This window comes from Cicer arietinum, chromosome 3, assembly GCF_000331145.2.
Source record: "Cicer arietinum cultivar CDC Frontier isolate Library 1 chromosome 3, Cicar.CDCFrontier_v2.0, whole genome shotgun sequence".
NCBI classification, from domain to species: Eukaryota; Viridiplantae; Streptophyta; class Magnoliopsida; order Fabales; family Fabaceae; genus Cicer; species Cicer arietinum.
Window position 1 is genome coordinate 35,095,504 of NC_021162.2, and position 10,206 is coordinate 35,105,709.

The window sequence follows — 10,206 nt, forward strand, 5'->3', positions numbered from 1 at the left end:
AGTGGGCATCAAGTTTTATTGGGAGGTAGGATTTAGAAATGTGTTATACCGACTCCTTGCATGTGGTTAAAATAGTACATGAGGGGTTTCAACAATTTCATCATTTTTCTAATTTGATGGAGCTCATCTTTAATTACATGAGTAAGGAGTAGAAGATATCACTTCATCATATTCTTTGTGAAGAGAATGATTAGGCGAATATTCTCGTAGAAATTTAGAGCCTCTTGTGAGGTCATATGAGTTATGTTTTGACCGAGCGTCCAACTTATTAGTTGATGGTCTAGGTGTCACTTTCACTAAAATAGTGTCTTTTTCTACTTCTATTTTTCTTTTCTTTTTTCTCATATAACAAAAACAATGACAAATGTGTTCGCTAATCAATTAATTAAAAGATAACTTACAAAAGTTAAAATGAAATGTGTATTTTATTTTACTTTTTTTTTTATTAAATGTGTTGAGTGTTGATTAGTTAACAGATGTCTTCCACAAATTAAAAGAAAATGTATTTTTTTTTAATTAAATGTGTATTTTGTTGCTAACTACTAGTATGTTTCTCAAATATATATTATATAAAAGTGTAAAAAATTGTATAAGATTATTTTTTGAAATAGTCAATATTAAAATTGTTATAGATTAAATTAAGTTTATGATTCGGCATTTTCTAGAAGTTTATATATATTCATATATAATAATGAAGTAAATTTTACTTAAAATAGCCACAACATTACCTAATAGTCATACAATGGTTTGGAAGAGTGTAAGTGACAAGAAGGCTATGGTTAAACTCTTTCCTCCTCCAAAAATTAACTAATTACATATTGGTTATTTTAAAATAAAATACCTAATTTGATTATAATTCATACATTTTTATTTTCTACTAATATGATTGTGGTACAATTCATACTATTAACTATCAATAATAGATATTTTGAATTGGCATTTTCAATATGTAATTACGAATCATGTACTTTTATGACAGTTTGTTTCTTTAAATTCCGTTATTCTAGTATTTGTTTTTAAAATCTAATATCTTTGAGCGAGCAGATGATAAAATTGTGCAATAATCTAACATATAGCTTCATCAAAGATAATTTTGCGGGTTAAACACTAGTTTCTTCACAAAAACCATACATATCCATCTGAAACCACATACCCCCACCACCACATCAAAATTTACCTTTTAAAAAATTAATCATGTCAGAATTAAGATTTAAACAAAACTCTGAATTGCAGTGATAAGAAGTGAAAGGTTCTCAGTAAAACTTCTTCACCAACATCATGTAATACCCATCTGAAACCACATACCCTCACCACCGCATCAAAATTTAGGTACCAATTTTAGGCATTGTAACCAGTTCTTGTAATCACACACCATATCAATATCACAACACAATGTCTGAAGTTGGACGCTCACAAGATTTTACATTCTGTCTTCTCTCCTCCTTGGAGCACAAGTTATGATTTCGTCGACTCTAAGGATCATCTCAGCTGCCTCTGTTGCAGATAGCAATACAGCGTTTTTGACTTTGAAAGCTTCACAAATACCACGTTCAGCCATGTCTCCAACCTTCCACAAGTAATAGAGGTCAGAGTATGTTAAACCAAACAGAAAATAGAAAGGAAGCATAAACCTTGGTAATATTGATGCTCTTCATCCCTAAGTTACATATACTCAGTAAATAATTGGTACACATCATAACACCGGCAATGCTATGCAAGTGCAACCCCTTGATGGACATGTTTACAAGTAGTGTCCGAAACAAAGGTATGCTTACATTGGGAATTTCAATGACACAATTCAAGTTATATACCAAAATCATTAATATATGATCAGAGTGAATCCAGTAATATGAAATATACCAGATACCAACAAAAGGACAGCAAAAACAACAAAATAATCAAGTCAAACAACTGCTATATCCCTGAAAGACTGCAAATTGAAGCAACCTACCCAAAAGAAATAAGAAATAGCAATGGCATGATACATCAAGAAAAGCATTTCAAAATCATGTCAACTAAAATGAATCCACCAAATTTTCAGTATTGTACTTACAGAACCAGAGATAACATCAATTCCAGCAGTACATCCCTCTGTCTGGTGCTCTGCACGGAGCTGAGAAATCAACTCAGCACTGTCTAAACCAGCATTATCAGCAATAATTGTTGGAATAGCCAAGAGTGCCCGGGAGAATGCCTCCATAGCAAGAGACTTCTTTCCCGGTGTTTTCCTAGCCAATGCATCCACCTCCTTTGCCATCACCATCTCAGGCCACCCACCTCCAAGCAACACTCTACTGTCATTGACAGTCTGAGATAGCACACACAAGGCATCATGCAATGACCTCTCAGCCTCATCAAGAACGTGGTGGCTGCTCCAAAACAAGATACATCAGGCTTGAATTGCAACTAATAATTAAAACTTCTGCTTGAATTTGCTAAAAAAACAAATGTCTACTCTTGCATATAAAGAAGTCTTATGCATGTCCAGCTCACAGTGCACTGAATGAAACCATAAAAAAATGGACAGGGACAGGGTCACGCTATATATGGACATAAACTAATTTTGCATGATCATGCATGAACAAATGAGCATAAAAGCATGTAACAATATGCAAAATTTCAGCAATCTAGTTAAATCATTTGACTTAGTAATTATAAGCTGTACTTTATCCAGTATTTGAAAACAAAAATACATACATACAAATGAAAATAATATTCATTAACCTTTCATTAATTAACCAGCACAAAACTGAATAAGATTAGGCAATTCATATAAAATCAATGTTTTGAAAAATGGATCGGACATCAAACCAGTATAAGTACCGGTTTAAGGTTCAATGGTATGACCGGGGTTCAACCGAGGTCGGACCGGTATATAATTTTTTAAGCTTTAATATATTAAGTAAAAATAACATAATCATCATAATTCAACACCATTAAAAATTAAGTTATACTTCCAAATTAGTTCATTAAGCAATATTAAAAATTATAATAATGAATTTGGTAATGATATTGTAATATAATATCTCAATATTTATATGACATGCATTATTCTATAGATGTATTATAATAAATTAAAAATGCTGTAATGGCAAGTTATGAGTTCGATGCATTATATCAGTGGCTATTCACAGATCAATGGAAGAATAATAAACGCTTATAAAAAATTAAAGAATTTTAAACACTTATGAAAAATGAATGAATATTAAAAGTGCACGCATCCACAACATTGAAAACATGAAGCCACTCACAATTTTTTATACTCATTTAATTGCTACAATCTTTTTCAATGTGATTTTCCAATGCAATCCTTTATGTTTTTGCGTTTTAGTCCCTCAGTTTTCTTATTTTGTTCCGTTGATAACATTAACAATATAGATTAAAGAATTCTATCATTCGAATTCTTCTCTTCTTTTATTAAAGGAAACAATGAATTCATTATAGCTGCAACATTGGTCCTCATTTCCTTGAGCTTCCACACAGATCTTCAACTGCATATATTTAGTAGAACAACGAGAAAAGTTTGGAGCAAAAAATGTTCCAGCAAGGAAACCATACAAGAAACAACTGCAAATGGTCAAACCGCTAAAAACCAGTGACCCACCAGTTCTTTCCGGTTTACCCGGTTTTATACGGATTTTACAGTTTTTGCTCCGGTTTCTTGGGTTGTCTGGACCGGATGACTGACCGTTTCCTGGTCAAACCGGCCAGTCCGGTCTGGTTTTCAGAACCTTGTATAAAATAATATGATCTACCATGAATGGACAGTGAAATAGTTGACATGAACTAAACATTACAAACAAATCCTACAGCCAGAATAAGAAAACCTCATAACAGAAATATGATGATTTGAAGTGATTTGTTATTAAGAATAAAATTCTAGAATATGAGAACAAAAACAAATTTATAATTACAACAGAAGAAAAAGTACCTAGCACCTCTCAGAACTATTGTGCATGCCTGCCCCATTGCAACACCAGAAAATTTAATCAATTTATCCTCACCAATCATAATTTCCTCGATAAGGTCACAGTGGCCAAGCTTAACAGACTCAGGGTTGTCAAAGGTTGAAGCAATTTCACCACCAGTGACAAGAGCCAGACGCTCAATACCATCAAAATCAGCATGCTCAATAGCCAATACTCCTGCATCAGCAAAGAGCTCCTCTGGAAAATTGTAAATCAATTGTCTGTTAACAAAGCAATTGATGCCATGACCTATTATCTTCTCCACCTTTTCTCTCATTTTATCCTTCTCAGCTCCTTCGATTTCGGCAACTTTAGCCATAGAGTCGACGCGAACACGGGCACCATATATCTTAACTTTGTCTGTGTCCATGGCAGTGTTTGCAACAAGAATCTTTGCCTTCTCAATGCGCTTTGGTTGTCCAATACCAATTTTCTTGTCAAGAATAAAGCTGAACAAAAAAGTAATCAAATTCATAAGGATTATTTTCTATCTAGACAAATGATATAATGATAAGCAATAATGCAATTTTGGATAATAATAATAATAACCAAAATTTGAAAGCAAATGCTTCAGTATACGAAAGACAGAAGTTGACAATCATTTGAGTTGACAAAATCCATGAAAACTATTTATGCTACTCGATACAAAAGAGAAACAATAAGATTTAAAAAAGTTTATGAAAGAAGCATCTGATAGTCAAACTAAAAAAATATCTACGATTTCAGTAATATTACCCTTCATCTAAAAATGAGTCTATTAGTGATCCTCCAGGTTTCTTTATAATCTGGATAGATTCTAGATTGGTGCTTCCCTGTAATTATAAACATTACCATTAGAAAGAAAGAAAATGGAAACATGAAAACATGAAAAATGCATACAGTTATTAATTATAAATTTTATAACAATAGAGACCTTAAAGATGAAAAATCAGGAATAGTTTGTAGAAAATGCCATAATCACATATCTGCATGCATAGTTTGTAGTTTGTACAGAAGTACAAAAAACTGAATAAACTAAATAAATGTCAACGGAGAATATTTTCTACTTTCAAACCATAAAAAATCAGGAATAACAATCGCCACCATTGAAATATTGCCATAAAATGGCAAAAGCATTACCAAGGTCAACCCATCAGTTTAGATTTTTACAAAACTTTCAAAGGCACAACTAGCTATAATGAAACAATATTACAAAACTAAAAAAAGTGTTATTTAAGGATTGGAAGACATTTTCAGAGCTATATGCATATTGTAAGAAATGATTATAAAATTGTAGGATCATATAAAAAGTGTTGTAACTGAACGTCTGAATAAAATTCACTTCCGAGTATTTAGCCCAGTATTCAGAAAAGCATATAGATCAAAATTGTATCTAATTTATAGAAACTGGAGTTTTACTACTAATGGTACAAAGGAGAAAACTTGTATCCGCCAAAACTGAAATTTTTAATAGTAAGGTAATCGCAGTTCACCTTTAGTCTCATTACAGCATCTACAGCTAATTTTGCAAAGTGCTCCTTGTCTTGTGAGAGAATTTTGGAGCTCAAAGTAGTCCTTGCTATGTTCATCAAGTCTGACCTGAATTTCTCTGCACATTCCAGTAAATTCGTGTATAAGATAATTATGATGCAAATGCTTTAATACCCGATCCCAGCTGCAAACACAATAATAATGCTAATGATAACAATGTATTCAGAGGGTATGGAGCCAATGGCAAAACATATACACAAGAAATATCCAAAAGGGAAAATAAATACCAGTATCTCCTTTGTTATCCACAACCTTCTCTAACAATGCGTTACGAGCACACTCAACTGCCATTCGGAAACCTGAAACATATAACTGGATATGTTAAATACACTCATGTTAATCACAAAGCCATCATTGGATAGAAAACTATTTGAAACCAATAATGACAGAAAAGTGCCCGGGGAGGGCGGGGGAACAATCATGCAAAATCTATCAGAAGTATAAATGGTATTCAGAGGCACCATAATCAAACTTTTGTGCTTTGTTTCAAGTCCTTCACTATTTTTTTCTTTTAACTCATCTTTCTAGAAAGAAGACAAGCCCATTGACAATGAAACTAAAGTAAAGGAGGAACCAATGAAGCAGCCTTGGAAAAGAAAAAATTTGAAAAATGAAAAAATTTCATTGAGGGCTTCCATCCTTTTATCACATCCATCAACAAATTGGTCTGTAATTAAATTACCAGTATGGACAGCTATATTTTAGAAACAATAAATTTTTGCATTTATTGACTCACTATCAACCTTCAAAGGAGTATCCAACAATGTTAAGACACTAAAGAAGGATTTTCTGTACAATTACTTATGATGTGAGCTTCCTATACTACTCAGACTATGAATCAATGTAGTTGTCACTACAAGAAGTTTGTCAACATGCAAGCAAAACTAAATTTTCATTATAAGGACATCTGGATCATTTTGAAAAGAAAGGAAATTAACCTGCTATTATAGTCATTGGATGAATTTTAGCTGCAACCAGCTTTTCTGCCTCCCTTAATAGTTCCCCGGCCAATACAACAACAGATGTTGTTCCATCGCCAACTTCATCATCTTGAACTTTTGATATGTCTAAACTATATTAAGGTTATTACTAATGGTAGATGGAAGTTCCTGGCAGTAAATTGAAAATAACCATAATAATATGGCGGATGGCACTGTGGCTTATGGAGGAAGCATAGCAGATAAAATAAACATACACACAACACATAACAAAATCAGCAGAAGACAATAGACAAAAATACAGTAGATCCACTGAACAAAGACAGAGTACAATAAATACTTAAACAGAAACAAAACAATAGTACAGTAATATTATTCTGTTTACAAAACAGAAACTTAGAAAGTCACAAAATTTATACAACAGATGAATAGGGAAGAAAGAAATTGAGGCTTGTTGGAGGGAATAGAGAGGTATACAGAAAATTACAAGAGGAATAAAAGACTTAGAAAGCAGGGAAATATAGAACAGAAAAGGAGGAAGAGAAGATTGCAATTTGCCAGACAAGATATAAACGAAAAAACTTATACTGGATATGGCCTCTTCATCAGAGATGTGAGAGTGCAAGAAGGAAGGTGTGCAAGGAGTTGGGCTAAATAGCAATACAGGGTTTAAAATGGCTTGAATCCACCTGATTTTTCTTCCTTTAAAGATGATTTAGGTGCTATTTTATTGTAGCCCCGATGTAAAAGGCTTTCAAGGCCTTATAAAGGCTTTTGGTCAGAAAACAAAACCAACAAGCCATGTCAATTTAACATGTTACCACTGGTTAAATATTGTTTTCAAAATCTACCTAATACAAGATTTAGTAAACTAGGGATTCTATAAAATGCATAAGCAGCTTTTTTTTTAAGCAAAAAATATGGAAAAAGTTGAATACAAATTCCTAGAACTATTTAATGAGTGCCCACACATGGCCAAAGCTAGTCAGTGAAATAGCCTAAATGACTACTTTTAGATAATGAACTTAGTATTTTCGTTATGGATGACAGTATTTTATTTTACATTAAATTAAATCTGACCAAAATCCTGTCCCGTCCATTATTTTCTAAGCTGCTATCACCACTATAATAAAAGATTATAAGGATACCCACGAGCACTTTAGCAGCTGGGTTATCAATGTGAAGGGACTTCAAGATTGTGGCACCGTCATTAGTGACAGTAACTTCACGTCCTCTACCTGTTGACTGCAAAATTTTATCCTGTAGACATCACATCCAAGATATGTGAATTAATAAAGAATGGGAAGTAGAAAAAAAAATCGTTTAAAAGCACATTTAATCTATGAAGTGGAGATTTCACCATTCCTTTTGGCCCCAAAGTAGTCTTCACCAAATCAGCAATAGCCATGGCTCCAACAAAAGATGACTGCAAGACCAAATCATACACCAACTTAGTTAGACTGTTAAAGATAACAAACGTTCCCCATAATTGAATAAACAGGATCTGCATTAAAATATTTGCCAATACAATTGCAATCAATGTTGGAAAATAGCTGCTATAGCACTATAGCATAGCAAAATTTGAACTAATCGCTCTTGCTCCGCGATACACTATTTAGTACAAAGTATTGCCAAATAGCTGCTATTGCAGTGCTATAACACTAACATAGCTAAATTTGAACAAGCCGCTATTTTCCGTGATCCGCAATTCACAACTCTAATTGCAATGCATTTTTATCACTCTCAACGAGCCAAAGGCAAAAACACAATCATTAGAAGCTCACCATTCTGGCTCGCTCTCCTTTCTCTTCACTGGCTTCATCTTTAAATATTCTATCGATCTGTAGTTTCACCACACAAGAAATTTCAACTCTAATTGCAATGCATTTTTATCACTCTCAACGAGCCAAAGGCAAAAACACAATCATTAGAAGCTCACCATTCTGGCTCGCTCTCCTTTCTCTTCACTGGCTTCATCTTTAAATATTCTATCGATCTGTAGTTTCACCACACAAGAAATTTTCAAAATTAAAAAAAAAAAAAAAAAAAAAAAAGAGTATAAAAGAAAAATAGTAACAAAATTAGTAGCATGTAACTTACTGCCATAATTATGCAAACTCAGATGTAGTCACCTGCATACATAAATATATCTTATTACATAATCATCAACGTAAACAATTGCATAAATATATCTTTAAAAACAAAATATAAAACAGAAGATAATATTAAAAAACGACTCATAAAAGTAAACAATCAAAACCGCAACAAAGGAATAATCATATGTACGAGTACAAAGAATGAAGGAGAAAAATATTAACAGCAGCATCATCCTAAACAAGAAAAAAAACAATCAACACCAAAGCCAAAGCCAAAGCTTCCGATGATTAATTAAACAAAATAATGTCCTCACTTCAGATTAAACACTCAGATCCAAACTTATCTTGATTTTTTTTTCTCTTTAGGAAACTTTTAAATCGAGATAAACTTAGAAACCGCACATAGAATCATCAAGACACATATTCAAAGTGAAATTGAAAACGATATACACCTAGAAACCACACTCGTAGAAAAATTGAAATTGGTGGATCTTAACAAGTTGAAATAGATAAACCCGTAGAAACCTCGTAGGAAGCTAGTGATTGAAGTGATTAAAAATTAAGCTAGGTAGGGCACGGTAAGTAATTAAAAATCCAAAAAGTTTTGGTTATGACTTCTGATAGTGACTGAGTCACTATTGCAATAGATTCTGAGCGCAATGGGTTTAAAATTCTTTCAGCTTATAGTATAGATCAAAGGGAAAAATAACTAATCAGAAACAATCTTAAACAAATTAGAGAAAAACATTTCCAGCTTTAAACAATCAGAAATGTGAAACGGTAAAAAACAATTTGAGCATGGTGGAAGGAGAAGAAATATGAGCATACTCTACTGTTATTACCTGAAAGAAACGGTGACTGCGAGAGTGACGAACGGTGAGACGAAATGCGAGAGTGGCGAACGGTGACACGAAATGCGAGAGTGGCGAACGGTGACACGAAATGCGAGAGTGGCGAACGGTGAGACAAAATGCGAGAGTGGCGAACGGTGTACGAAATGCGAGAGTGACGAACGGTGGACGAAATGTGAGTGTGAGCTTGTTGAAAAGGAAACGAGGGAGTGATTAGAAAATGAGGGATTCGGCTAGGGTTTTGGACTTTTGGGTCTCAACAATGAAAGCCAAATTTTGAAAAGTAAAGAAAAGAAATCAATTTATTTTGTTAAAAAAGAATCAGTTTCTTCTTTAAAATTAGAATTTTGAGTCTCTAAAAATAAAAATAATAAGTAATACTATTAATATTATGTGCATGATAAATAATGGATAGTTATAATAAAAATTATTAATTTTTTACTTTATTAAATTTTTATTTTAAAATAGTTGAAATTGATTTGTTGCTTATATATTTTTAAGATAACTTTAATTTTCATATTACATACTCAAACATTATTTTTCATATTATTAATATTTTAAAATAAAAATTTAAAATGGTCAAATTTATACTTCTATTGTTAGACAAAAATATATGTATCATTATTTAAGGTTAATTTAATTTTTATTTAAATTCTTTAAAAAATTTATCCATTTAGTTATATTCAATTTACAAGGTTTTTTTATTATAGTCTATTTGCTCAAATGTTCTTTTATAATAGTTCTATTAAAAAAAACGCCGTGATCAACTCTTACAAGTAAGCTAGCACCTCACCTAAAATTAAACTATTTTACAAATATTTTT

The 10,206-nt window shown here is 32.5% G+C and overlaps 1 protein-coding gene across 3 annotated transcripts; it reads right to left on the minus strand.

The window, feature by feature from the left end:
- Positions 1-1,073: 1,073 nt before the first annotated feature.
- On the minus strand, positions 1,074-9,655 carry LOC101505511 (T-complex protein 1 subunit beta-like). 3 transcript variants are annotated; one of them, XM_027330276.2, is made up of 12 exons: positions 9,375-9,655; positions 8,537-8,568; positions 8,221-8,277; positions 7,797-7,862; positions 7,585-7,696; positions 6,437-6,565; positions 5,726-5,797; positions 5,441-5,556; positions 4,704-4,780; positions 3,932-4,417; positions 2,054-2,369; positions 1,074-1,567 (listed from the first exon to the last, which is right to left on the minus strand). In XM_027330276.2, exons 2-12 carry the CDS (start codon positions 8,540-8,542, stop codon positions 1,421-1,423), a joined length of 1,584 nt encoding a protein of 527 aa, XP_027186077.1. In that variant the 5' UTR covers positions 8,543-8,568; positions 9,375-9,655; the 3' UTR covers positions 1,074-1,420. The 3 variants fall into 3 exon arrangements, with proteins under 3 accessions (XP_027186077.1, XP_004513794.1, XP_027186078.1); XM_004513737.4 differs by lacking the exon at positions 8,221-8,277 and adding an exon at positions 8,376-8,432; XM_027330277.2 differs by lacking the exons at positions 8,221-8,277; positions 9,375-9,655 and adding exons at positions 8,376-8,432; positions 8,985-9,008.
- Between the last annotated feature and the right edge of the window lie 551 nt (positions 9,656-10,206).

Excerpts from the sequence above, each read along its gene's own strand:
- LOC101505511 (XM_027330276.2), bottom strand. Across the intron at positions 5,798-6,436 it reads TCCAATGACTATAATAGCAG|GTTTCCGAATGGCAGTTGAG; the intron begins GTTAATTTCCTT and ends TATATGTTTCAG. Across the intron at positions 4,781-5,440 it reads ATGCTGTAATGAGACTAAAG|GGAAGCACCAATCTAGAATC; the intron begins GTGAACTGCGAT and ends TTATAATTACAG.